Raw genomic sequence first — 27,201 nt, 5'->3', positions numbered from 1 at the left:
TACTACATGTCTTATATGTCTTATAAGATTAGAAATGATTTCTATGAATCAGTTTTATATGTTGTTTCTTATTTCTAAGCGTTTAATTTTTTCCATCATGGCTGCCGCCAGCTTGTTCGGGCGCCGGATTTTCGGCTTCTGTAATTTATCACCTCAAAGCATCCTTTTAAGTTCAGCTAATCACGGCAGATCTTCACAAAGTATACTTCAGACATGTGGTAGATCCTTTTCACAAGGTCACCGGTATTCTAGAGCGATAGACTGCCGCAGAACGCCCCAACTTTGCTGCCCTTCTCAGCCAGCCGCCTTCTCAACTCGCCATTTTTCGTCGCCCGGATCAGAAGAAGGTATTTATTTGTGTGATCACCAGTGTTTACAATTGCAGTCATCAACTTAATTGAAATTGCTAGGTTTCGTGAGAAAGGTTCCTTAACAATTGAAGATATTAAGTCTAAGGAATTGTGCAGAAAAATGAAGAACTTCAACTGCCGTGTGTTTAGTTCTTGAGAAAGGTCTGTTGTCCTTGGCCGCACATGGCCCACTAGAAATGGGCGTGATAATACTAGTTACGTTTTTTTATCATATATATATATATATATTAAAAGCATTATTGTACAGTTATACAAAAATATCTGTACATATCTATTCTGCAATATATCCCCTTTGCAGGCGCAGAATGGCCATATTGACCACCTGTCACAGCTTTGTCCAAATCAATAATTTTGGACAGGCGGTGACCTCTAGTAAGCTCTACACTGTAGCATATTTCTGGTACTAGAAGGCAACACTGGTAAGCTTTCTCAACTTGTGATATGTCACTTGTGATTTTTGATGTTGATTTTTACAGGTCCTTCCAAACCAGAGAAACCAGAAAACAAGCCCTCGCCAACAGTACAAGTGATCGGGGTCCCCAGTCCACTGAGATGGATCAGAAATAAGGTCTACTTTTGGCTCATTCAGATCTACTTCGACCCAGAGTTCACATACGGAGGCTTCATATCAGGGGCAAAACAGGTAAGATTTGTTTGTTTGGTTATTTTGCATAACCAGTAAACGGAGGTGAGGAAACTGCACCAACAGTTGAGGCCTTTAGGGCTGGACTGGCAGCCTCGCTGCCATGATCCTTGCGGAAGAGGAAGAAACTGCCTGAAGTCAACATAATTGTTTCCTTTATCATTGCAAAGCCTTAGATGCACACTTTACAGTAACTGTTATTAACACATTAACTTCTTCCCCTTCTGCTTACTTTCAGGCCCTGGTGGTAATCTCAGAGAAACTCTCACAGTGCAATTTTGAAGGGCTGGACCAGCTCATATCAAAAGAGGTAAGTTTGGTGTCAGTTTGATGTGTGTGTGCGTTTGTACTTTGTGCAATGATTTAGATGTCCCTCTCTCGGTGAGATGTTTCACATTAAGGGTCAAGGGGTGGTATCAATCTGCCATTTAATTTCAACATCATTGGGACTAGATAATGATGTTCAGAACTTGAATCAGAAGAAAACAGGGGGTTAAGACAGCCATCTTTGAATGTTTGAATGAATTTTATTTCATTCCTGTAGATAACATTTGCAAGCTTTGTGGATCTGTAATGTAGCTTTCAACATTATGAACTTTGAAAAATCTCCCCAATTACAATAGAAAATTATGTGTTTGTTATTGCATTGACTTTTCCACCACAGGCCTTACCCACAGTACAAGACAAGTGTACGTCCCTGTCACTGAGTCAGAGGGAAAGTCTGAGGGTGGACAAGGAGGACATCATGATCACATTTCCTCAGGAGGTCGCTATCTACTACGATGAAGGAGGTAGGAGTTTGTTTGTTTCGCAAAGCACACCAGCAAAACTGTAAGGTTTGATCCACTAAAACTAGGATTGACCGGTGCTCTTTTTGTGGTTGAGTTTCTTATCATGCTCAAGGTATTGCCCTCCTCAAACATGGGACCATCCAAGAAGAGGTCCCTATAGTTATTCATTTTCACCTAAGTCAAGTGGGGAAATAGGTGTAAAGTGCCTTTCGCAAGGGAACAACATTGGAGTCTGCTAGGGATTCAAACCCAGAACCTTTAGCCACATAAAGACATACAGGTGCTGTTGACAAGCTGTAAAAGTAAAAGCAGATATTGTGATGTCTTGCAACTGCATGCAATCATTATGATTAAGCTCTGTATACGCAAACTGATGTTGTAACCTAGTGTTTTGTGATTGTAATTTTAGACGATTGATTGTAATTTGAGACGATTGATTCAATAAAGTTATGAAAAATTAAAGAAAAATTAAAGAAAAAAAAATGCAGCTCTTTGTCGCACTCTTCAGGTCGTAAGTTTGTGGATGTGATGGTGAGGTTCTGGTTCCTGAGCAAGGCCAGGTGGCACCCTATGGAGGATGATCCAGAAGGGATTAAGATATTCAAGGTTCCCAGAATAGAGGGGATGGATGGCAGAGAGGAGGATAAGAAGATCCTCACCTGTAATTACGAGTAAGTCTTTCCAGTCTGTATCTTTTTCTGTATAGCCAGTAAAACCACCCTTTGGCGCAACACACAGCTTTGCAGGCACACGGCAGGCTGGTTATATTTCTGTCACATGGACGCACACCTAATCTTTCACATCAAACTGTGTTGTTTGAAGCTTTTTATCTAGTGAGGATGCTCCTAAAGTACTTGGTTGCAACAAGTTCCACTCTACGACACTTCTATGAAAAAATTAGTTTTTGAATACCTCAATTTTGGGTTGATAACTCTCGATCTGGTAATTGAAGGTGTGACTATTTTTTTTTTTTAGCTGGTATGAGATACATGTACATGTACCTAGTAGTCGGTACATCTACCGGTTTATTATCATGAATGATATTGATGTTACTCATGTTCAAACATTTTGCTGAAAGTATCAATATAAAAATGTTCAATGAATATTCATATAATTGACCTAGTTGTAGGTACAAATACCTGTGCATATGCCAACAATAAAAAGGATTCCCACTGTTTTCTTGAAACCAACACAAAACCTTCTCTCTTGCCAGGTTCCATCGAGAGTTCACCCCAGGAGTGACAGCGGACTGGACGGTAACCAAAGTACAGCACTGGAAGCTTCTAGAGTAACTCTTAGTCTGGTTTTAGTCCTTTTCATAGATACATCCAACCTCATAACACTGGTCAAATCTGGAAAGACTCTCAGACTTTGAAATCGAGATTTGGGGCACCTGAAACAAGGATTAGCACAAAGTACAGTTACTCAATACACGTCGATTGACACTCCCCAAATCCTGGTCCCCCTATAAACATGTACCTGTTGAAATCGCCAGCACTTTTATATGAAGTCAAAAGCATTTACGGTACGTATGACAGCCTGATTGAATTCAGGTGCCCAACAGTGCTCGCCCCCAGTGGGGAGGGGCCATAAAAGCCCCAGACAGGGAAAGTTTGTGTTATACAGACTACTACATATGTATGCTTGCCAAAAACAAGGATATACCATGATTTGTGCTGTGTGGAACTTAACTTCACATTGTGCGAAGTCCATCCTCATATGTAGTAAACATGTGACCATTAACATGGTGGCCTTGAAACTTACAAAATGATCTGCCAAACTCAAAATCAAAAGTCATAATGTGATCTGTATTCAACAAAGGTTGTTTTTTTGGCAAAACTATTACAAACAAATGTTAACAATGTGTGACACTCACTCACAATTAGAGTATCATTACAGGTGTACAGGTACATTATTAAACGTTTTTCTGTATCATTTTTGTGATTGTGTTTTAAGGTTCACTCCACTTGAAAATGATCTGTGAAATGAAATTAGCTCCAATGACAATTTCTTGCCACAAATACATCTATGCCAATCCTGATTCCTTGATCACTGCATATTTCTTTATTTGCATATCGTTAACATCCATCTAACTTAATGGTTGTCTCTACTAGTTTATGATAGTGTTTAAAGACAACATTAAATGTCATGCAAAGTCTGTGTTTATCTGAAAAGATACTTGTTTCATAAATGAGAAGAACAACCATTGAGAGTGCTGACTATCAGTATTACAGTTGATATCAGTGTTACTCTTTTAGATTATCCTGAAAAATATTGTATCCTGCGTTATTTACATACATTCTGGTTTAAAATGTTGTTAACTATCTGTGGCCCTATCTTCCATTCATATCAGTTATCAGCTAGAAATCTCAGGAAGAAAATCCTTTCACTTCATGTTCAACAGACTTCAGGGGTTAGCCTATGAGCATAGTATAAGTCCCTATCTAGGACTTCATCAGGTATTTCTGTAATGTCCGTGTACTCCATATTTCTGTGTACACAATAACTTGAGAAGCTGTGCCTGGATCCTTATGATATTTACATAATTTATGAGCGAATGCTAGAATAACATTCTTTGCTAATGGTAATCTGTATTATTGTGGCCGTAACAATATAGAAATTTTAAACATGGGAGAAAAATATTGGTGGCTTTGGTATCCAACTTGTTTTTGATAAACACTCTTGTGTGTCCAGGCGTAATTTTTGTCACTGATTAGTTGGTGACAAGCATGCCCTTCAACAGGTGAGAATACTTTTTTTTCAGGATTTACGGCAAATTGGGTAGACATTACATCTACATCCATTAACCCCCAAATAGCCCCTTCAGGGGCAAAGTAGGGGGGGGAGTTGAGGTCCCAGGCTAAGGCGGTGGGAGCCGTCACAACCGTGCCAGGCAGGGTGTTCCACTGGGGGATAGTGCGGGGAAAGAATCAGTGTTTATACGTATCGATTCTTGAGTGAATGGTGTCAAACTTAAGGTTGTGGCTCCCCCGGGTGCGCCCCTGGGCTGGTTTCAGCAAACTGTGTCTATATCAATTTAGGCTCAGGTGGGTTTTTTTCAGTTAGCTGGGTTTCCCAGGATCAGTTTTATTGCCATACTTGTTTTCAATGTATGCATTAATCATCCTTGCCACTAGGAGGCGCTGTTGTTGGAAATGGATGCACCTCCAGCCACCATTCCTTTAGTCTACCTAAGAGGGTATTTTGTAGGTAGGACTTCTTCCAGTTGTGGTATTGGGTGGTACAGCTGCTGAGCTGTAGGGAGTAGTCCAGTGACGTGCCGCCCTTCTCGAAGGCCTGTCCGGGTCTCAGGTTACGGAACCACCACAGGGCTTGGTCGTTGTTGGGGGGGACACCGCGAGGGATTTTGTTGTCCTTGTCTGGTACGGAGGCCGATGAGTGACAGGAGGCGCAACAGGACTTGAAGTTGTCCACCGGTCCATTTGCCCGGCCCAGCCAGCCCAGGTATGGGCGGGAAGCTGGAAAAAATAGCAGGTTTAAAAGAATAATAGGAATCAAAAAACACTGTGATGAGTGAGAAAAACAGCACAACACAATATTGAGACTGAAACTGCTGTTAGCATTCCATGGTGCTGAAACTGCTGTTAGCATTCCATGGTGCTGAAACTGGTGTTAGAATTCCATGGTGCTGAAAATGATGTTAGCATTCCATGGTACTGAAACTGATGTTAGCATTCCATGGTTCTAAAACGTCTGTTAGCATTCCATAGTGATGAAACTGATGTCAGCTTTCCATGGGACTGAAACTAATGTCAGCATTCCATGGTACTGTAACTGGTGTTAGCCTTACACAGTACTGGAACTGGTGTTAGCTTTCCATGGTACTGAAACAAGTGTTAGCATTCCATGGAGCTGAAACTGCTGTTAACATTCCTTGGTGCTGAAACGGGTGTTAGCATTCCATGGTGCGAAAACTGATATATGAAAATACTGATATTATTAGTTATTTTGCACAACAAAAGACAGTTCTATTTGTCACCAAAACCATCTGTCCTTTGCAACTACTCAGTAGAAATATGCAAAGCTGCATTATTCACCAGCCAGTATCCCCAAGTCCCTGAGCCGGGGGTTGTTCCATGTCTGTACGGGCCTGGCGCCCTCCTGGTACCGCTGCTGAGTCAGGTCCGGGTCGTTTCCCCACTGCAGACAGACGGGCACCAGCCTCCGCCAGGGGGCGTTACTGCACTGCGAGCTGTGGTACACAAACGTCCCGAACACCCAGCCTAGAAATAACAACACAACTGTTATACTACCAACGCCATGTGTTGTTATTTTGCCGCCTTCTTGTTTGTTTAGAAGTTCAAGTCAACTTACAGGCCTTGTATTGGGGACAATGTGTACGTACGCAAAAACTTGAATTACGTGTAGTATTGAAACCTAGTCCTTCATTTGCCCGAGGAAGTTGTAGGGAGATACAACCTCTTGCCTTACCTATGTAAATGGATTGCGTCTCTTATTGAAACTTAGTCTTTTGACCATTTTCCTTACCTATGTCGGCTCTATCGTCTCTGATGGCGACGTCCATCTGAATTAGTCTGGTATCCACAGGCGGACCCCTGTCCCCGGGCTCTCGTGGGGTTTTAGCGATCGCCGCTTTCCAGACCGGAGCACCCTTAAGAAAAGGAACTTCCTCCTCCGTCGCCTGTGTGAAAAACCACTTAAAGGCCACCGTACCCTCTGGAAAGGCGACGCCGTCCTGGGTAGGTTGCCAGGGGAGGGACCAGACTCGGCCGACGGCGTACGCTCCGGGCGAGTTGTAGAAGGCGACCGCCCAGTTCTGCACCTCCCTCCGCTGCGAGTCCGACAGCATCCCCTGTTTGGACGGTTTCTCCATGGTCATGCCGTGGATGGGCTCGCGTCCTTTGGGGTGGGAGGACATCCACGGTACATGGTACCAGTCACGGGTCCGGTTCTGCTCCACCTAATAATAAATTATTAATCCTTTATTTCAGGCACAAACAGACCCATATTAAAAACATACATGAAAACATAGAATATATACAAACAACACATGCACATGGAACATGTACAGTCTGTGTACACAGGCGACTCCAGACGGGTTTTTAGGTAGGAATTGTGGTAGAATGAATCTGACCTAAGCATAGACTGCATAGTGACGTGGTATTAGATGAATGGAAAAGCCGATATACACAGTGATAGCAGTGTAGCACTGTTTATACCATCTGGTATCAGACGTATCTGTCTGTGAAAATAAAAGCAACTTTATGTATACGTTCGCAAACAAGTTTGCACACGTACCATTCAGTACTAATGAATATCAAATATCTTAATATGCCAGCCTAACAAGAAACAGTTTGTACCATTCATTTTTGTGTTATCGAAGACCATAGAGTGTATTGTTTGATGTTCTTGAATAATATTCTTAGCTTCCATGACCACTTTTAGTGGTGAACTTCACGTTGGTGTAAGGACTTAGTGATAGCGATTTTCTTTTTGCTAATAAATGAAATATGGAGCATAACAATTTGAAATTCTTGACTGCTAGAATTAGAAAGGGGGTGTTGTCACACAATTGTGCAGGCAACAAATGTTCCGGGTGGCTGCTTTTGAAAATATCCAGGCCATAACACTGCATGGCAGCAAAATGAAGAAGAAAAACCAGTTTTCAAGGAAAGGTGAGGTTAAGACGTTTGTAAAACTGTCTGTTGAGTAGAGTAGAGTAAGCAACAATGATTGTACCAGTCTGGAACAATGATGGTACCGTTTGCATTACAATCAAATCAGGTTAGTTTAGTGCTAGTGGGACAGTATCATTCTTGGATGACAGAAAAGGGACCAACAGACAATAAAAAGTTACTAGTAAATTAACACAATTCAGGGGACAGTGAATAAGTAGGACATGGATGCACGAAGACACCTAAAGGCATAGGGCAAATGTTGAGTATTTAGCACCAACTATGGCGTCTTAGAATCCCCATTTCGCGATTCACATTTCCCCAAATGTTCACACTACCCCAGGTAATGAAGTTCACCACCAAACGTGGTTAGTTCCACGGCCGTGGAAGTCAACAACCCATGGTCTTTGTATATACCTGAAATATATGAAATGGCGTGTCTGCTAGACTGGTGCGTCGCACCGAAAACTATACAGTTTACAGACACTCGTACCTTGAAGTCGCACTCGACATTTCCTTCCAAACAGTAGTCCAGAACCGTACGCAGATATCTCTCTGGCTCCGCCTTGAAGTCTATGCCCAGCCAGGGGAAAGCCTCGTTCCTTGGGTTTGCACAGCTCGGGAAGTCGAGTCGAGGCTTGAAGACGGGCCCGTCATAAGTGGCGGGTGGAGGGTTGTAAGACGGGCGGGAGAACTCGCCCAGGGCAGCCGCCTGAAACTCGTCGGTGTGCCGTCGCTGCAGCCCCGCCACTAAACCGACTACCGCGCCCGCGGCACCGGTTAAAGCAACAGCACGACTAACATGGCTAGAAAGCATTTTAGCGGTAAGACTAAGAGCAGTATTCCTAACTGCGCAGTATGGTTTAAAGACAACAATAGACTAGCATACAATGTATGTGGGGAAGTTACATACGTGACGTAAGGTTTTAAGTTACGTCATCGAAACTTTCACTCAGCCAACTTACGGGTTTATATATGTAACCTATTGATATTCTCGTCACGACAAAGTCACTTAAAGTATGTTACAACACATGTTGGCAAATATTAATTAACCTTTTAATATCGCTGGAAATTCTGACACGCAGAATAGTACATATAGGCCTTGAACTTGTTTGATTGTACCCTATATAAAAACAGGTGAAAGTGTTTTGCTTGTTGACGGCCATTGTCCCACCGTTGCCAATGTTGACAGGACAGAAACCAGTTTCGATACGTCATATCTGTTTTTAAACGTCTGAATGTTCGCTTGTGTGCTGTTATGGAACGTACCACAACTATATGTACATTGTGTAAGATGAGTTGAATACACAAGCTAGGATTTTTGCATTAGAATGTTAAATATGTACATTTTACAGCCCCACCATTCAGAGGTTCAAATGTTATAAGTTATCATGCTGTTATAAATGTCTTCATCAAAATCAAGGTGTTGCTATAAGAAATACATTTTGATACGAAGAAACGTAATTCCCAGAGCTTAATCAAGTCAGATAATTTCTGCATGACGAACTCTCATGATGTACCTACTTTTAGCATGAACTTATTGTTTCTAAAATAAATAGATAAATGAAAATGAAGGATGGTTTTTGGGACTTTAGATAGATTTTTCTTTCAAATTGTTTCGCTTATTGGTCACAATCTGCGAGTGAAAAAAACTCTGTCTAATACGGGCTTCAGACTGTATAATCTTATAGAATTCATGTACCTTGGCACTGTGCCTACGGTCTCATACGACAATTAGGCTTTTCCAGTGGGTTCAATATCCAAATAATCACCTTTTATCAAAACTATGGCTACATATCCAATAAACAAATAGTTTTTCTACAGATGTTTTGATTTCTATTGCAAGCACAGTTGCTCTTTAGGCAATGAAAATGTCCCCCAAATTTAACGAATGAAACGGTATTTATGGCAAACTGCAATTACCCGCTATCCACAAGAGGCGCTTTTGTGCCTCCTGCGCGTAACCGCAGCACTCAGGACAAAAATAAAACGTCCGACCTATCAATCGGATACTGAAACTTTCCTACTTCAATTCTGTCAGTAATACACTAGCTTTCATCTAAAGTCAATGATATCAATGAAAGAGAATTCATAATTCATAATTCACCTGAAAATAAATTTTGGGCCCTATCATTATTTCAGATGAATGATATGTGTTTATGGCTTGCATCTCAAAGATAGTAATCCAATTTGTGATTAAGAGTGGGATCAGTTGATTCAAGAATCCTTCCATCTCGACATCTTGGAGATTAACCCACATGCTGTCACATGACATGGCCTGGCCTGTATCCCGTTGTGACCCGGGTACCCTTGCATAATGACGGTGGTTTTGAAAAATCAAAGACCTGACGGTACGGCTAAAGTAGTGCACATTCACTTTCTCTAACACACACACACACACACACTACATGTACATTCCAAAATTTCTTTGTCTTTCTTTGTCTTTCTTTCTGTATATATTTACATTCCATTCTTACATGGTGACCTGTCGGTTTCCAATGCATCTGTAGGTATTTGTGGGCGTGTTTGTATTCCTGACCCGAATTTACCTGGGACGAACCAAAAATGAACATGGGGGTGGCATTGGTCACTGCCGTGTAGGAATTTTGCCTCTTTTTATCAATGTCCGTCTTTGTATGTCTGTTGTTTGTGTTGTTTGTGCGCTTGCGTTTTTGTGAAATCCAATCGGTCCAATTGTTCACACACCCTACCTTCCGATCCATTTTGGATCGTCCCGTAAAACCATACCCTGCCCTCAGGCCGGCCTGCCCTTCCCACAGCACCCACGCTGGTTTGTCCGCACATAGAGTCGACATCAGGTGACGTGAGGCCGTGAGGGTCAAATAGAGAGTCCTCTCTCAAGCTGTAATACATCGTCTCAGTCCTGAACCCTGAGGTCCTTACGAGGTAACAGGTATTTGTGGAAAATGGTTTGGCTTTCTACTGTATTTCTGCACGTCTATAGTAAGGTACCATGCATCAAAGATGCAAGAACACCTGGAATTTGTGGAATTTGGGGTTGTGTTTGTACTTCAAGTTGACTTGGGACACCGTTTTTAGGTAAACACAGCACGACAAAATAAAAGATGGCGGCCACTGGTATAATAGGTTTAGGGGAGCATGTGAAGTTCAATAGGGAGCGTGCCATATTTATCGGATGGGGTGGTGTCGGTACGGAAGCCTTTGGCCGCCAAAGTGAATGGAAGCGTAAAACTACACTGGAGATTTCAACTGTTCTTTTTGTTTGAAGATGAAGTAAACTTGGTGCTGGATAACATCAAATCATTTCGCTTTAAGACATCGGCGCACCTTAAACACATAGCAACAACACTTTTAGGAAGCATAGAGCAGAAAACGTTCTGCATTTACATGCTCTACAGGACTCCAATTGTCCTTTGCAGAAAGCTCCGATCTCTCTAAACATGTCAGCGTCCGGCATGATCACCGTCCCACGGTCAGTAGAAGACATCACCCCGCCCTGGATCCAGCAGGTCTTCAAAAATGCCGACCCTGACGTCACCATCACCAAGGTCAACATCGAGGGACCCATAGGTGAAGGTCAGGGCTTCATGAACAACCTCGTCGCCTTTGTTGCTACGGGGAACAAGAACGGTAAAGAGGAGCGGTACAGTCTCGTGGCCAAGCTGACAAGTTTTCACATTATGGAGGTGGTAGATTTCATGACTGAGGAGGATTATCTCGAACTGGACACGGCAGAGTCTAAGTTCTACTCCGTGGCAGTCCCGGACTTCCAGTCCGTGTTCCCCGCACCCAAGGACTCTGGAGTCGGCACCGATGAAGACGCCGTGCCTGTCCCAAAGTGCTACTTCACCGCGACTGACCAGACCTCCAAGATGTCCGTCCGTGTGATGGAGAATCTGAAAACTCAGGGCTTCTCCACCAAACCGTTCCCACAAGCGTTGGACCTGCAGGAGATGAAGCTGGCAGTAGGCGCTCTGGCCCGGATCCACGGTCTCTCTCATCGGCTGGAGCTCCAGTCTGGAACCCCCCTACCCGACAGGTACGACTGGATGGTGGACATCCACACTACTAAACAACAGTGGTATGAAGCATCCTACCACGAGGGTCTCAAGACCTTCGCAGAAGCCTTTCCCGACGCCACAGATCTGTTGGCTTGTCTTGAGAAGCTGAACACTGTCCCGATGATTATTGAGGCAGTGAAGAACCCAGCGAGGGTGAAGGTTCTGTGTCATACGGACTGCTGGAACAACAACATCATGTTCAAGGTACAGCAAACATCTACTCAGCTATTCAGGATGGTATTGTCGTGAAGGGAACCTGTTTTCCCCTTATTACTTTTGTTCTGTGTTTTTGAACAGTAATTTATTATTTATTTGTTCCATGTTATCATTTAAATTAGTTATTATTCTATGTTATTATTCAAAGTAAGTTAAGTGCAGTTTACCATTGCTGCTATATGACGGGACTGTATGTATTGCTCAACTTTTATGCAAAGTTTATTTTTGTGTGCCCCCTCTTAGTACGAAGACGGTAAAGCCACGGACGTAAAGCTGGTGGACTGGCAGACTCCTTCCTACCGAATGCTGACCTATGACCTGGTGGTCCTCTTTATGTTCCAAAGTTGGGACATTTTCCACAACCAGCGGGACGCCATCTTGGAACATTATCACCAAGAACTACAGAAGACCTTGGGAGAAAAGAGTGGGTATCAACTTCAAAATGGTGCTATATATGACAGCACCAAAGAAACCAGTCATGAGCGATATATTTCACTTAATCTCTTCAAGTACATTAAAAAACACCCAACTGTAGATAATACCTTTTCTACAATGAGATAATAAGGTTTTGTTTTATACACAGCCATTAGCAATGAGGAATTTACTTGCCAACGTAATGATAACAGATCTACCTATTACCGCTAGAGGGCGCTGCAGTGGTACGAATGCGGTCCCAAACATGACTAAGCTTTGTATCCCCCTCATCATGTGTTGTCTCTCATTGTTTGAGCCTTCAGTAAGATCCCGTAAGGCTGGTCTCCATCTTGGATCTATGCAACCAGTCAACGTTGGGGCGGCGGTGACTACATACACACATAGTTATTATCTTCATTGTGTTTCCCTACAGAATCTGCTGGTCTGCATCTGTACACCCTGGAGCAGTTGAAGGCAGACTTCCGTGCTGACTGTGCGATCGGTGTTTTTGAGCGGATGATATTTGCTCCGGGTCTGTTCCCCAGCCAACAGCCAGAACTGCTGCGGATTGTACAGGAAGTAAAAGACTGGGGCGTGATCTAGGTCTAGATGTTTCTTCCCTTCAGATGTGTTTCATAACTTCAGTGTCGGGCAGGAGCAACATTGTTTACCAAGTGTGTAAAATATTCAAGACAGTTGGACTTGTTTGCAAAGCAGCCTGAGATCCAGCTGTATTTAGCTTTAGTCTGCTCCAACTGTACTAAAGTGTGAGTGTGCAAGCAGACAGACACACTAAAAACAATACCTTCTTCACGGATGTAATACCACTCGGGATTACTTACAGTGATTTTAAAGCTTAATTTCGATTTTTTTCTAATAAAATCCGTTTAAATTCTTTGCTTCCATTAAAAATTGACCGAAAGCCGATATTGATTGAAACGTTCGAAAGTGTTTTTTTTCTATATTTGTTTGATTTCGTCATATAGTATGCAAAAATAAACTATCTCGTCTATGCCTAACTACCTTGCTAGTCTGTAGTACTAGTTTGTCTCTGACACATGATGGCGTATTCTTTTTGTATACAAGAGTCAATGTTTATTGCACAACAATTGCACCAGGTACAATGTATAGAAAATAGCATGAAATATCAACAGCTACGACCTATTTATACTAGTGTACTAGTCTAACATCATTACTCATTACCGGTACATCATGTAATGGAATGGCACGTTCCACATGTTTTATCAAAAGAGCATTTTACAATCAGACATTGGCAGTGAGTAGATTTGCAGCATTTGCTACATACATGTAATTATATGCTTTGAACATTGTCTCTTCAGTCAGAATAAATTTCATAATCTCATATATATTCACTCTCTTCACTGTGATATGTAGAAAATAAACTTAATGCATATATTAGAGAACCTCCATACAAATTCTTAACGTCACACTTATGATTACGATATGTACATTTTTATGCATACACAGTATCAAAATACCTTAATTCCCCTTTTCTTTACATTCTTTTCTAATAGTCAGTTTCCCACCACTATATATTTTTTCACTTCATCATAGCCTATACTACTATGTAAGCTTTGTAAGCTAACCTTTGCTAGGTTCAATACAAATCTTTTGACGTCACACTTATGATTACGATATGTACATCTTTATGAATATATAAAGTTAATTCCTCTTTGCTTTACACTCTTTTCAGTATTTTTTTTTCATGTAGCAACAACTTGATATACACAACAGTATTTCAGTGCCCTTAACGGTTGCGGAACTTAATCTGGGTTGCTTTTGTTATTTGAGAATTGCAAATCAATTGATTTGATTTGGCAGTAATAATTACATGTATAGCAGCATTGTTATTTTGCACACACAATCGTACATGTACACATTCTAGTTTTAAATCCCACAGAGGGAGTGCACTTATTGTCCTTTTCACACTGTTCTATTTGGCAGCAAAGGACGGCGAAACTTGCTCATCGGACATAACATAACCTGATTAATAAGTGTTTTTGAGTCTAGTATATTTGTTATCGTCGATCGACTAGTTATCCTTGCATTAGTTATCCTTTCCGCTAGATGGCGCTGATGAACGAGGAAACGGATGCACCTGTAGCAGTCCCTGCCACCAAAGCACAACCCTGTTCAGAAGTGTCTTGGGTCTGTGCTCCTTTGCCCATTCGTTGTACTGCTTGATACTACTCTTGAGTTGCTGGGAGTAGTCCATGGACTTCCGGCCTTCCTCGAATGGTTGCCCTGCTTTCAGGTTACGGAACCACCGCATCAGCTCGCCGTCGTTCTCGGGACGCTTTGGGGGTATCGCCCGAGGAACGGCGTTGTCCTTGTCCGGTACAGAGGCTGTAGAGTGACAGGAGGCGCAACATGACTTGAAGTTGTCCACCGGTCCGTTTGCCCGGCCCAGCCAGCCCAGGTACGGGCGGGAACCTACAGAAAGGGGGAAACGACGGGTAATTTATAGTATCTTTTAGATATATTAAAGGACGAATTTTAATTGCGAGTGCATGGAATTAAGACAATATATTCTTTTACCCACGGTAAGCATTTCAAAGAGTGTAACACATTATAGGAAAAACAAACTTACTTGGTAGTATCCCCAAGTCCCTGAGCCGCGGGTTGTTCCATGTCTGTACGGGCCTGGCGCCCTCCTGGTACCGCTGCTGAGTCAGGTCCGGGTCGTTCCCCCACTGCAGACAGACGGGCACCAGTCTCCGCCAGGGAGCGTTGCTGCACTGGGAGCTGTGGTATACAAACGTCCCGAACACCCAGCCTATGTTGGAAGAAAAACGAAATGAAGTTGTAATCATCACAAATGTCTGTAGTTTTTTAAGCTTTTTTATAGCTTTACGATAAATGCAAGACACGTTTAGCTCTGAAACAACCAGAATTCCAGTACATATAAGTATACTTTTATAAGGCACTTCTTATGCTAAAAAAACTAATGATAATTCTGTACATACCGATATCAGCACGTTCGTCCCTGACGGCGACGTCCACTTGGATGAGTCTCATTTCAACGGGCGGACCCCTGTCACCAGGTGCCTCGGGCTCCCTGGCAATGGCCGCGTGCCAGACGGGACTTTCCTTCAGGTACGGGATGTCTTCAGCACTCCCTTCTGTGAAGAGAAGCTTCAAACCGATCGTTCCTTCAGGAAAGACGACGCCGTCCAGTTTGGGCCGCGACGGTTCTTTCCAGACGTTGCCGATGACGAAGGCACCGGGCGCGTTGTAGAACGCTACGGCCCAGGTCTGCAGTCTCCGCCGCTGGGTGTCCGCCAGCATGCCGGGGGCGGCGGGCCGCTCCATGGTCATCCCGTGGATAGGCTCACGTCCCGTCGGGAGAAAGGACATCCAGGGAATGTGGTACCAGTCCCGTCTTCCATTCTCCTCTACTCTGAAGTCACACTCGGTGTTACCCTCCAAACAGTAGTCACGAACGGTGCGCAGATATCTGAAATACATATAACGTTAAATCAATAAGAAATGTGTTGACAATTATGTATGATATCGATCTGAAGCATTGTGAGTTGTTAGAACTGCAGTTATAGTTATAGTTCATGTGACATGTAACTAGACAAGTGCAACAACCCTGAGAACCATTACAGCTGCATGTCATGACCTCACCACAGCCTTGCCAATCATATTCTGTTCAGTGTAAATCTAACCACTATACATATTACTTGTAAGAATAAACTGACAGCTATATTTCAGGAACATATAGCACACAGCGAAAGTATGATATCGTGTACGTTAGAGTGTTGTTTTTTTCTTTTGACATCGAGTTAGAATGACCTACTCATGAGGTGTTCTACATAATAAAATGTGTAGGCTGGTACATATGTTCAAATAGAATTTCAGGACTAATACAAACCTTTGCACATATGTCACCTACATTATAAATTGTGTAGGTTTGGACATTGAAAATCACGACATAAGTTCGAGTAAATTCAAGTACCTTTCTGGTTCTGTTTTGAAGTCCAGGTCCAGCCAGGGAAAGGTCTCGTCCCCAGACGGCGGTTTGGAGGGGAAGTCCAGTCGGGGCCTGAACAGCGGCCCCCGGTACCCAGGCGGTGGGGAGTTGAACGATGCCCGGCGGAATTCTTGCCGTGCTGCCCGCTGCCATTCCCGAGTCTGTCGGTGTTGTTGGAAAAGGAGAGCTCCCGCCACGCCTGTGGTTCCCACAAACACGGAAAACTTGCAAAATCTGCTCAGCGACATGTTTTTACGTACGTGTTTTCTCCTTCTAGATGTTTAAATGACTGGTCGCCTGGCGTGTGTCACCGAAAGCTTTTTATATACTCGTATCACTGGAAATCCCCGAAAGTTGCGTACAGCCTTCTAGTGATTGCATAACCGAAACCTTATACGCCCCGAACGACCGAAACTTTATACACCCCGAAACAATACACCTGTTGGTTTACACACACACACCGCGACGTAACTAATTTCAAGATGTGTCATAATCCGCAATATGGCAGAATAATATGTTTATGTGATGCAGAAACAACTAAAACTCAGCTCAAGTCATGTCATGTGACTGAATGTTTTCAATTACTGTAAATGCCTTGAGTACAAAATGACATAATCCCCCCTAATGATATAATGCACCGTTCCAGTTTCCCTACGTCACGGCATCAAGTGGTACATGGTATTCCCCTACTAAATAGAACTGACTATAGCGGTCATCAAACTGACCGAAACTTCGGCCTTCTGGTTTTCTTAGAAGGCATCCCGGCTGCGCAAGATTGCCCTTCTTATGCACAGAAAGATCTAGAATCATGTCGTGGTACAGTGTTAAACTTAGAGTACATAATCACCCCTCTGCCTAGTGGTACAGTCCACAACCCGGAAGTGCCATACGAACATGGCGGACAGTCACAACAAAAAAGAAGCAGTTGGAGCTTCTGAGACTTCTTCGTACGTTCGACACCGTTTGAACATGTATTACGTAGCATATAAGTTCCGTATCGATTCTACAGTTATAGACTATCTAAGATTTGTTAAATTGTCATACTGTGATGATAAAACGTCATGCAGACTTTTGGCAATATATAGTCCGGTGAAATCTGTTTACTGTGTCGACAGAACCATGTCAAATAGTTGTTCCTCCTTCCTTCAGTAAAGTACACTGTGTTTGGGAAACTGCAAGGTGTTGATTTTTCAACCACTGCGTATGTATTTATTTTCTTTTGCTCTGAGGTATGTCAGAATATACAGCAAGGAGGTTATATAACCTCCTTGTATACAGTGACTGTTTTCTCCTAATCCTAAAAATTATGAATGATTTATGACAGTTTTGCATCAGCAATATCTGTTACTGTTTTACCTGCAATCCACGGAGACAGCCATTTTGTTTCCTGTGACACCCCATATAGTGTTCTCATGTGTTAACAAACATCCAATGACGTCACACCTGTGTAGAAACCCCAGCAGTACCGGAGGGTTGATTCAAGACGAGGATGGATCAGCCTTAAGACAGGGAGACTCCGGTTACTACAGTCATCATCTCAGCAGGGAGGACGCTTCTGATACAGTCGATGCACAGCTTGATAAGCCAGCCTCTCATACTGCTGAAGGTAAAGAGAGGGACTCTCAAATAGTACTTGAGCAATACTGTCTTGGTATTAGCTGCAGTAGTGTTCAGTCTGTATAACTGCTATAATTCCGTAACACACCAGCTTTGCAGGGACCATAACACATGCACACATTCATCATTTGAATTTGTAACTCTGAGCATTGTTAGATATACAATGTATCTAGTGAGGCTATCCCTACTCTACTTGGTGACGATGAGTTTCATTTTAGTGCAGCAGCTCTACAAAAGAATAAATTTTGAACACGTCAATCCACAGTTCGTAACTATGATATTTGTAACCCTGTTGTCATCATATATCAAATTATGCTATAACACAGATCTGAAGCTAAATGACAAATTCTGCATTATATCCTTAGAACTAGCAACATACATAATTCAGCCTTTTCATCAATGACCGCACAATGTAGTAAGGGTTCTTATATTATAAAATGTACATGTGTTATAATAGCCTGGAATCCATGCCTATTGAGTCTCTTTAATCCTCTCCACAAATAGCGTTATAAGCCATTTGCTTTTCTCATGTTTATACACAGGTAAGAGTTTACCTAGCTATAGGGTCAGAAAGGAAGAAGAGGAATTCTTGAGGTGGGCAGCATCCCAAGCCAGCAAATCACCCGACTATGTCCAGCTGGAGGAGGGAGTGATATTTTCCAAGTTCATTGTAACCAGCACAGGAAAGAAAGTGGAGGTATATTTTTATGTGTGATATATTGATGTTTCTGTTTATCTCAGCCAAATGGTGTTACTGAAAGTATGACTAACAAAACTGAGGGAGGTTAGTAATTTTTTATATGTGGGAAGAAAAAGTCCAGAATTTTAGACCCCTTGGTGAATCCCTTTGAAATAGCGTTGTTGTATCTGTTGGGTTGTGGATATCTTTTTGGAACCATTTTCTGAGATTTTGAACCTAAGCACTGTTACCCTTTCTGTATAGTATTTTGTAGCTTTGTTTGGTTTGGTGTAGCTTTATAATCAAATGCATTTGTTTACTATTACAGATAATCCGACCAGACGGTACCCACTACCGGAGGGGGGAGAGATACAGCTCCTCAGCAGAGTGGGTGACAGGGGGGCTGCTGGGGGAGGGGGCCTACGGAAAAGTGCACCTCTGTGAGGACCTGGCAACCAGTATCAAAAAACAACATGCGGTGAAAGAGGTTGGTATGTCATTGTGAATTTATTTTACTTTGGTGAGATATCTTAATTAGAGTCCGAGGAAGACTGATAAATGGACTTGAATGTATCTTCAGAAGGAAGAGTTGCTGAATATGCTGTTGGAAAAAGACCACTTTTATCAAACTCTATGTCCATGTTTATGACTGTACCAGCAGTGATGTAAAAGAAAAGGAAAAAAAATGTGACTATGCTAAAAACTAACATTTGTTCTAATCAAAACCAAGTTACAGCTGATACCATGAACCACTTGTTTACCAAAAAAGACAATATCGTGACTTTGCTTGTTTGCAGACCAAACTGCGTGAGTTTAACCCAGTAGAAGCGAACTCGTGGTTGCGGCTGGGGTTCAGCCGCCAAGTTTGCGGTCTGAACGCCGTCATACTGCAGGACGGAGCCGTGTGGTGGCACATGGAGCTCATCAACCCCAGTGAGACGCCTGTTTTTAATGTCCACTTAAAAAAAGACTGTAAAAAATGTCCATCACTTTTCCATTCAACTAACACCATGGCCAGTACAGATTCATTTTACTGCAACAATAATCTCTAAAACCTCTGGAGGTATCTGTGTAAACTATGTAGATTGTTATTTTCCTCTTTATCTTATCATTTTTTAAGTGATGTATGTATACTTTCTCACTGTTCTTATGTATGTTTTTTTCTCTTTATTATGGGCCAGTTGGTGCTTGAAATAAAGAATTGATAAATGTAAAACAATTACATTACAACATTACGTTAGCATTATGCCAATTGTTTTTTCTTGCAACCATGCAAAATAAACTTTCAAGCAAAAACATTTGTTTTTGTTGTTCTCTCCAGGAGTCTCACTGAAACAGCTTGTAGAAATCCATCAGCCCAAACCTCTTCACTGGAGGGATGCTGTTACCATAGCAACAGGAGTTTTTGCCGCCATTGCCCACATGCACAGCTGTCGTGTCAAGCACTGTGATCTCCATCGTAAGTAGGGAAGAACTGTTTCTAAACTTCCCTATGCTGGGAAAGTTTCCTCCTGCAAGTTTGAATGTTTCTGCTTTACTGTTTACATTTTTTTTATCATCTCCACATATCTCAATGTGTGGTCAAAACTATAAAGTATTGACCTGCTTGATGATGTTATATCTGCAAGAATACATATTAGATAATCTGCTTTTTACACTACATTTCCTAACCTCCATGCCACATATACAATCAACAAAACAAGCAGAAATATGTTTAAAAACAAACAAAAAACACGTCTAATCATAGATTACAGTTTTTCATCCTCATCTCACCTATGCCCTAGTCTATTTGACCATTGGGCCACCGTTGCAGATCAGACAACCAGTTTTCTCCACCCTTCTCGGTTTTCTGTTCTTCTTGATATGACTGGTTTATTGTTTATTACTGATTGCAACCTTTTTGCAGCCAAGAGGCTGAATTTCAAGATTCATTTCATTCCATATGAACTCCATCATAGCTTAAACAACTAGGCTTGGCTTAAAATCTACACATAGTACGATCTCTACATGGTTAGATCAAACATGTCCTCTACATACATAATGTTTGACAATTGTTGATTCCCCCAGCTGGAAACGTGATGTTGTGTAAGGACCTGCGTGTGAAGGTGATCGACTTCTCCCTACTGCAGCCTGCAGTAACTGACGATGACTTCAGTCTGGACATACAGAACGGACTGCAGCTCTTCCTGCACATGCTCACTGCTAAGAGCTTCCGCTTCTCATGGACAGAAGCTTTGGTACAGGAACATGTGAAGGTTAGAACACAGTGCCTTATGTTAAACCAAGGATGTTTAGTTTATAATCAGACCTCCTTGGTTAAAACCACCTGTCACTTTGACTTTGGAAACACTATTTGGATTTCAGAAATCAGATTTTTACTCTTCGATTTCAACTGAATGTCAAGTTTCACATATCAACTGAAAAATCCTTTTACCGGTATTATGATACAATGTCCGTTTTCTGTCATAACTTCCATAGAAGGATATTTTCCTTAGAAGTTGAGTAGATTTTCCAAATTCTCATTTTTTTCTCCAAAGGGAAGGATGCCAGTTTAATGCAGCTTTATGTGATAGTATTTCAATACTTCAGACAACATACCAGTATCCTAATACTATGTGTCAATCCTCCAGGATGCTAAAGTACTCCCATTGGTGCTGAAGATGTTCCAGCCGGTGACCAATCAGACAGCAGCAGAGCTCGCTCAGGAGTTTTCAGCCTGCAGATCAGTGAAAGGTGTTGATGAAGCAGATGGGATAAAAAAGGTAACCTTTAAAACTGAGTATCTCAGTAAAGTCTTGGGAGACATACAGAAATGGTCACGTTGAAAAGATCACCTGTGGTCACTCCTTTCACACAGAAGTCATGGTACAGTGCTGAGGTGATCTCAATACAGGGCAGGGTTTGGACAATGCCATTTGGTAGAAAGTTGGTCAAAAATGTGCAATCTGCCATGTTTCAGGTACTGTAGTTCCAATGCAGAGCCAACACCAAAATTGTATCTGAAGTACACTGAACAGCAATGCTACTATTAAAAAGTCAGAGTCACATGGCAAATCCTCTAGTAAACATTCAGGTTCATTAAGAATCACAGTCTCCTCTCTCTACAATTGCAAAAGTGCTGTGATTTTGATCAGTTGATGTTGCATACTATGAATGTTTTTCATGTTGCTATAGGAGGACTCAGCTCCTGGTGGCAGACAGGATATTGTCAGGGAGTCATTTGCAGCAGCAGCAAGTGAGGAAGATGTGCTCGCTGCAGTTCACAACCACTTCAGCCAGGGGGACTCGTTGGAGGATATCTTTGCGGCACTGCCGGAAGGTGGTTACATCATGTTTGTGAATGTCTAAGTTTGTGAATCAACGATCACAGATTGACTTTAAAGCCACTATTAACATCAAAGATCTAGAAAACAAACATTTTTTGTTTCTTTTATCATTTCTTTTGTTGCAAACATTGACAAAGCAACAGGTTTTTTTCAATAGCTTTGTGCAAGGAAAACTATTTCACTGGATGCTCAACTTGCTAAATTAGTAAATACCTTTCCAACAGGTGGATCTTTTGCTGTTACAAGAAGGATGCAGGCATCTTGAGGAAACTGTCCTGTTACACCCAGATAGAAGAGATAGAGAAGTTGGATGAGACTGGGACCACACCACTAGTAGTACTACTAAAGATCATCATGCATTTGGTGGAAAGATAGATAAATCCATGATGAAGCAGAAACTGGAAAATATTGAAACAGAATTCAACTACAGTAGCACATTAAGTTTCTCTCTTGCATTTTCACACTTTAAGGTCTCAGGGTCCAATATCTTGCCAACTAACATGGCATGGCATGTAAGTTATTCATGTGGCCTTGTGTTGGCTGTCAGTACTAAATGGAGCTGAAGTTATTTATGTTCAATAGAACTTTGTAAGAGAGAAGTGTCTTGTAATCCAGATATCAGTATTCAGAGCGCTGTGAGCTGAACCAAAGTCACGGTTTGCCGATGTAGTTTAGACATCCAGGTAATAAGATATAACAGTTACTTAAGTAACTGGATAAACAGAATCCGCTGTCTTTCGTCAGTGACCGGACAAGGAACTAGAGTTACCAGGTTTTAAACCGCAACGCTGAATAGGTATGTTAATGACGTGAAGACAAATTCTGAGATGGTTCAAAGCCATGGTTGACTATTTATTTAGGATATGCATAAAGATTTTGTTATCGTGAGTTTTTAAAACATCAATGTTCCTTCTTACAAAGTTGTACATTTTCAAGTAAATATCCATAGCACTTTAAATACACTCTGGTACTGTGTTGATTCAAATCTGATATAGGGGGGGTTGAGTAGTGTACACGGTGACATGCACGCACTCACACACACACACACACACACACACATACACATACACACACACACAAACAAACACAGACACACAAATACACACACTGATACTGTCTTGTCACCGGCAGATCCGCTTGGAGATTATAAACTAAATCGCGATCCGCAGACCCGGAAGTTCGTCGTGAGAGGAGGAAGAAGGTAACAGGTGGACAGGTGGGCTAAGGGTCAAAGTGCACGAACTCTGGGTCAGAGAGACGTTTGATTGATTGGTTGTTGGCGGGACAACGTCATGTTCACTCATGAACTTTGCACTTGGGGGCATGGGGCTCAGAAACTGCCACTAGCTTCATAATCATGAATTTAGCAAGACGATAGCGTTTCTGAATATCAAAGAAATGATGATCTCTCAGAACGTGTCATACTCGATTGTCTGCATGGGGAGGGATCCTGGCATCGCTTGACAGCAAATTTAGGAGGACCGGCAACGCTGAACGGTAAGATTAGGGAGGCAGACAACGCTTATAATTAGTGGTAGCATATTCCTTTACGCACTACTCAAGAGTCCAATTCTGGATAACAAATATTAGGCCACAGCAAGTAAATCTTAGGGATGACATACTCTAGAGACTCCAAATTAAGTGCGCGCGGGCGAGAAAAAAGATACCATAAAGATACCATAAAGCATGTAAAAATACTTGAAGCGATAAAATATGGTATCACAACCAACAACTCTTTTATTCCTGTATTCAATAAAACAGTCAGTAGCACTGGTGTCAACATTAACATCATGATAGATCCGGGTTTGTACAGCACATCAACAATAGAGAAAGGACGCCCACTTGTGCAATATTGCCTTTTTACGGCATCAAGGATGTTTTTTTGGCGATAGAACTGACAAACGTTTGCGACATGTTGTGCCATGTTCCATATGTTGACCATTGCCGAAGGGTAAATAAAATTATTGTTTTTTATTTCGAAACCAGGCGAAAGTCAATGCGCACTGTAATGTCATCCATAAAATTTACTTGCTGTGGCCTTATGCGGCGTGGAATTAAATCACGCTTTACGAATACTTTACCCATAACGCTTAACGTCGAATTAGAGTGGACCGGCGAATTAGCTCACTACTCCCTACGGGAAAAGGCATGCAGGCCCTCTTACTCTATTCGCAAAAAGTATAACAGGACCTGGCTACGGGTTGAACATATATGCGCATGCCATGCATTTTGTTTGTGCATTTTGAGTTTTTTTTTTTGCTATATGAACATATATTATTATTATGTATTCTCTCCTCACTATTCAAAAGAAATGACAACATCAGGCAGGATCACCATCCCTCACTCTGCTGAAGACATCGCCCCCTCCTGGGTGCAGCAGGTACTGCAGAGGGATCTCCCTGACGTCACCATCACGGACGTCTACGTGAAGGGATCCATCAACCAAGACGAGGGGTTCATGAGCGACATCGTCGCATTTGATGCCGTGGGGACCAGGAACGGTACAAGTCAGCGCTACAGTCTCGTGGCCAAACTGACAGACTTCAAGCGGCCGAGGCGTGAATATTCGAAGGTTCTTCACGTCCAAAAAGATATGATGGAGGTGAAGTTTTACTCTCTTTTGGTCCCCGAGCTTCCATGTGTGGTGGTCCATAGCACATCAGGCACAAATGACGGAGATCACTCACATACTGATTCCTTCTTCCATCCAAAATGCTACTTTGCCGCCACCGACCCAAGCTCAATGTTGTCCGTCAGGGTTATGGAGAATCTAAAAAGCCAGGGATTCTCCATCAAACCCAACCGCCAACCGCTGAGCCGTGACGAGATGATGCTGACAGTCGGGGCCTTCGCTCAGCTGCACGGCCAGTCTCATCGGCTGGAGCACCGTCTGGGCAAACCCCTTCCCGAGAAGTACGACTGGATCCTGTCAGGTGCCATTTCAGCCAATGAGCCAACGCTGAAGGCCTACATCAACGAATATCAGAAGTGTGTGGAGACATTCGCGGCGGTTTTCCCTGACTATCCAGACCTTGTAGCTCGTCTTGAGCGGTTAAACGTCCAGAAAGTTCTCGATGTCGAAAGAGGCCCGAGGCTGAAGGTGCTCAGCCATGGAGACTGCTGGGTCAACAACATCATGATCAAGGTAGATGATGCATTTTTTGGTCAAATGCGAATATCAATATAAATTGCAGTGGACGTTAAATTGAAAAATACTTGTCAAAGATGGTAGACTTACGTGCACGCTCGGAGGGAATGGCGTTTACCAGAAATATCAGCAATAACTTGGGCCTTCGTCAGGGGAATAACACCTTGAAACGACAGGAAACGTATGGACACGTGACTTCAGTACTAGGCCAAAGCTGCTATAGAAAGCCTGTTGGGCTTTAATGTATGCTGCCTCTTCTAACCTTATCCCTGCTGCCTAACTTTATAAAATAAGGAATTGGGTGCAAAACGGTTGCGTTTAGTATGCTAAAGGTTAATCCCCATCTCCATGAAACTTCTTATTTTCGTTTACCCTGGGATAGTACGAAGGTGACGTCCCCATCGCAGTAAAGCTGGTGGACTGGCAGGGGATCAAGTTCTTCCCACCGACCTATGACCTGGCCAATCTGTTCCTTTGTGGTACGGGTTGGGACGTCTTCCACAAGCACAGGGACGCCATCCTAGCTCACTATCACCAACAACTGCAGGAGACACTGGACCTCGGCGGTAAGAACCTGTCTTCCTCCGTATTAGACTTTAACTGAAAAGTACTAGTACAGTACTTTCCTTCCTACTTTCCTCGTAGAAGGAGGTTCATCTCCGACTGGGGTACTGTTTTGGTCGTGTTTGTGTGTTCACACCTAAAACTCAAGATAATTTTGATGGATTTGTATGAACGTTGGTATGTTTGATAAAAATTTAGGTCCCAAAAAAACATGGCAATTTTGGGCCCCAAGCAGTATTTTCAGGTACTGCAACATTACAAACCGACACACCCTTCCTTAAACTAGTGTTGACTTTCTTTTCTCATTTTCATCTTATTCCATCCGCCAAGTTTTATTATTTTGCTGCAAATTTCGAGGACCAAGATATCAAATTGGTGAAGCAAACGGGGACCCCTGAAACTAATTTCATCACTCAGCATTCTTTTCTAACAATTCAATTTATTATATACACGTGGTATCTTCCCCAGAACCCTCGGGTCTACAGAGCTACACACTGGAGCAGTTGAAGACAGACTTCAAGGCCGACTGTCAGTACGGGGTGTTCTGCCGGCTCATGTGTCGGACGGTCCTGCCTGCAGACCAGAACATGCTGCGGATGGTCCAGGAGATCGCGGAATGGGGAGTTCTCTAGACGGACCAAATTTGGGCATCTTTTCTCTTGGCCCACAATTTTACGTTTCGCATAAAATTCGTGCGATTTTCATAATATTCGTGCGTATTCTCATAGTGATTCGTACGCTTTTCCATAGAATTCGTGTGCCTTTGCATGATAATTCTTGCGTTTTTCATAAAATTCGTATGAATGCTTATAGGCACCCCTGTTCTAGTTCTTAGTCATTACTTAGTCACTTCCTCAGATGAGAAATCACTTGGACGTCAACTTCAATCGAACCCTCGCAAGACAGAATATTGGGTCACACCAATTCTTTTTTTTTTGTCCTTGAATTTCCGCAGAATATCAGAGGAGTGACCGGGTAGATTTGATCTAGACATCCTGAGATAGATACACATGCTACTACTGTATCGCACAGGGGCATTTCATACGTGAATAAATTAACGATAGACAGTTCACATGGTGGCCTGGTGTCTGAATATCTCTCTATATATAATAGTGAGTTGGTATCGCCTTCCTGTCAACTTCCCCATGTTACTGTTCTACACGGAATGAACGATAGATCAGAAAGATCGGCGATTGCAAGTTAAAATCGCTGGAAATGCATGTTACCTCGGCTGGGATCAACTCAACCCTAGGGGCAAATCAGGAAGATTTTTTAGCAGTTACATGACGCCGGGCAACGTTACCCAACACCTTTGAGAAGATTAGAGGCAACAGAAGCTTAAGGCAAAAGAAATTGTAGAGAGTTACCTCTAATGCATATTTTCTCTACTTCCCTTCGCCAGACAATAGAGAACAATTCAATAACTGCAATCCGGCAGCATCGCCAATTTAATGTCGCGTGTCAGGGGCGTCATTACGTGGATTAAAAAAGAATAGCACTATGATAATATTGTCAATACGATTTTGCATTGGATATTTAAGAGCGACCCCTAGCAGTCAATGAAATAAATGCTGCAGGTGTGCAGTGTGACGAAATCAACATAGTAATAGCTGTCTACTGATTGGTTGATAAGAAATCCATTGAACTTACCCATTGGTCATTCAACTACGAATCAATATACGGGTTACTTAGTGCCATATTCCCGCAGAGCAAATATTGCTCTCCACTGATTGGC

General features: G+C 42.4%; 6 protein-coding genes across 7 annotated transcripts; 4 read left to right on the top strand and 2 right to left on the bottom strand.

Annotated features, from left to right (window-relative positions):
• Positions 1-74: 74 nt before the first annotated feature.
• LOC136449261 (m-AAA protease-interacting protein 1, mitochondrial-like) lies at positions 75-3,741 on the top strand. The gene is made up of 6 exons (XM_066449213.1): positions 75-347; positions 848-1,014; positions 1,253-1,324; positions 1,679-1,805; positions 2,314-2,476; positions 3,019-3,741. The coding sequence occupies exons 1-6, from the start codon at positions 98-100 to the stop codon at positions 3,095-3,097; spliced, it is 858 nt and encodes a 285-aa protein (XP_066305310.1). The 5' UTR covers positions 75-97; the 3' UTR covers positions 3,098-3,741.
• On the bottom strand, positions 3,595-8,442 carry LOC136449258 (uncharacterized). The gene is made up of 4 exons (XM_066449208.1): positions 7,956-8,442; positions 6,315-6,747; positions 5,864-6,049; positions 3,595-5,284 (listed from the first exon to the last, which is right to left on the bottom strand). The coding sequence occupies exons 1-4, from the start codon at positions 8,277-8,279 to the stop codon at positions 4,923-4,925; spliced, it is 1,305 nt and encodes a 434-aa protein (XP_066305305.1). The 5' UTR covers positions 8,280-8,442; the 3' UTR covers positions 3,595-4,922.
• Positions 8,443-10,193: 1,751 nt separating this feature from the next.
• On the top strand, positions 10,194-13,498 carry LOC136449259 (uncharacterized). 2 transcript variants are annotated; one of them, XM_066449210.1, is made up of 4 exons: positions 10,194-10,369; positions 10,864-11,709; positions 11,965-12,145; positions 12,569-13,498. In XM_066449210.1, the coding sequence occupies exons 2-4, from the start codon at positions 10,885-10,887 to the stop codon at positions 12,736-12,738; spliced, it is 1,176 nt and encodes a 391-aa protein (XP_066305307.1). In that variant the 5' UTR covers positions 10,194-10,369; positions 10,864-10,884; the 3' UTR covers positions 12,739-13,498. The 2 variants fall into 2 exon arrangements, with proteins under 2 accessions (XP_066305307.1, XP_066305306.1); XM_066449209.1 differs by lacking the exon at positions 10,194-10,369 and having other exon boundaries at positions 10,392-11,709.
• A 64-nt stretch (positions 13,499-13,562) lies between these two features.
• Positions 13,563-16,680, bottom strand: LOC136449256 (uncharacterized). Its single transcript, XM_066449207.1, has 4 exons — positions 16,118-16,680; positions 15,123-15,613; positions 14,747-14,932; positions 13,563-14,589 (listed from the first exon to the last, which is right to left on the bottom strand). The coding sequence occupies exons 1-4, from the start codon at positions 16,378-16,380 to the stop codon at positions 14,204-14,206; spliced, it is 1,326 nt and encodes a 441-aa protein (XP_066305304.1). The 5' UTR covers positions 16,381-16,680; the 3' UTR covers positions 13,563-14,203.
• Positions 16,681-16,827: 147 nt separating this feature from the next.
• LOC136421094 (uncharacterized) lies at positions 16,828-21,396 on the top strand. The gene is made up of 9 exons (XM_066408243.1): positions 16,828-17,079; positions 17,584-17,738; positions 18,292-18,446; positions 18,757-18,915; positions 19,226-19,361; positions 19,750-19,887; positions 20,496-20,683; positions 21,059-21,190; positions 21,388-21,396. The coding sequence occupies exons 1-9, from the start codon at positions 17,027-17,029 to the stop codon at positions 21,394-21,396; spliced, it is 1,125 nt and encodes a 374-aa protein (XP_066264340.1). The 5' UTR covers positions 16,828-17,026.
• A 1,688-nt stretch (positions 21,397-23,084) lies between these two features.
• Positions 23,085-26,533, top strand: LOC136420766 (uncharacterized). The gene is made up of 4 exons (XM_066407864.1): positions 23,085-23,251; positions 24,064-24,899; positions 25,285-25,468; positions 25,935-26,533. Exons 2-4 carry the CDS (start codon positions 24,066-24,068, stop codon positions 26,096-26,098), a joined length of 1,182 nt encoding a protein of 393 aa, XP_066263961.1. The 5' UTR covers positions 23,085-23,251; positions 24,064-24,065; the 3' UTR covers positions 26,099-26,533.
• Positions 26,534-27,201: the final 668 nt, after the last annotated feature.

The sequence above is a fragment of the Branchiostoma lanceolatum genome, chromosome 15, assembly GCF_035083965.1.
Source record: "Branchiostoma lanceolatum isolate klBraLanc5 chromosome 15, klBraLanc5.hap2, whole genome shotgun sequence".
NCBI lineage: Eukaryota > Metazoa > Chordata > Leptocardii > Amphioxiformes > Branchiostomatidae > Branchiostoma > Branchiostoma lanceolatum.
Note: the sequence above shows the minus strand (reverse complement) of the source record. Positions and strands in the feature narration are given on the sequence as shown.

Excerpts from the sequence above, each read along its gene's own strand:
- LOC136449261 (XM_066449213.1), top strand. The coding sequence starts at position 98 with ATGGCTGCCGCCAGCTTGTTCGGGCGCCGGATTTTCGGCTTCTGTAAT. Across the intron at positions 1,015-1,252 it reads TCATATCAGGGGCAAAACAG|GCCCTGGTGGTAATCTCAGA; the intron begins GTAAGATTTGTT and ends GCTTACTTTCAG. Across the intron at positions 1,325-1,678 it reads ACCAGCTCATATCAAAAGAG|GCCTTACCCACAGTACAAGA; the intron begins GTAAGTTTGGTG and ends TTTCCACCACAG.
- LOC136449258 (XM_066449208.1), bottom strand. The coding sequence starts at position 8,279 with ATGCTTTCTAGCCATGTTAGTCGTGCTGTTGCTTTAACCGGTGCCGCG. Across the intron at positions 6,748-7,955 it reads ATGTCGAGTGCGACTTCAAG|GTGGAGCAGAACCGGACCCG; the intron begins GTACGAGTGTCT and ends ATTTATTATTAG. Across the intron at positions 5,285-5,863 it reads GGACTTGGGGATACTGGCTG|CTTCCCGCCCATACCTGGGC; the intron begins GTGAATAATGCA and ends TATTTTTTCCAG.
- LOC136449259 (XM_066449210.1), top strand. The coding sequence starts at position 10,885 with ATGTCAGCGTCCGGCATGATCACCGTCCCACGGTCAGTAGAAGACATC. Across the intron at positions 11,710-11,964 it reads ACAACAACATCATGTTCAAG|TACGAAGACGGTAAAGCCAC; the intron begins GTACAGCAAACA and ends GCCCCCTCTTAG. Across the intron at positions 12,146-12,568 it reads GAAGACCTTGGGAGAAAAGA|AATCTGCTGGTCTGCATCTG; the intron begins GTGGGTATCAAC and ends GTTTCCCTACAG.
- LOC136449256 (XM_066449207.1), bottom strand. The coding sequence starts at position 16,380 with ATGTCGCTGAGCAGATTTTGCAAGTTTTCCGTGTTTGTGGGAACCACA. Across the intron at positions 15,614-16,117 it reads TTCAAAACAGAACCAGAAAG|ATATCTGCGCACCGTTCGTG; the intron begins GTACTTGAATTT and ends TATGTATTTCAG. Across the intron at positions 14,590-14,746 it reads GGACTTGGGGATACTACCAA|GTTCCCGCCCGTACCTGGGC; the intron begins GTAAGTTTGTTT and ends CCCTTTCTGTAG.
- LOC136421094 (XM_066408243.1), top strand. The coding sequence starts at position 17,027 with ATGGCGGACAGTCACAACAAAAAAGAAGCAGTTGGAGCTTCTGAGACT. Across the intron at positions 17,739-18,291 it reads AGCCTCTCATACTGCTGAAG|GTAAGAGTTTACCTAGCTAT; the intron begins GTAAAGAGAGGG and ends GTTTATACACAG. Across the intron at positions 19,362-19,749 it reads CATGGAGCTCATCAACCCCA|GAGTCTCACTGAAACAGCTT; the intron begins GTGAGACGCCTG and ends TGTTCTCTCCAG.
- LOC136420766 (XM_066407864.1), top strand. The coding sequence starts at position 24,066 with ATGACAACATCAGGCAGGATCACCATCCCTCACTCTGCTGAAGACATC. Across the intron at positions 24,900-25,284 it reads TCAACAACATCATGATCAAG|TACGAAGGTGACGTCCCCAT; the intron begins GTAGATGATGCA and ends ACCCTGGGATAG. Across the intron at positions 25,469-25,934 it reads GGAGACACTGGACCTCGGCG|AACCCTCGGGTCTACAGAGC; the intron begins GTAAGAACCTGT and ends TATCTTCCCCAG.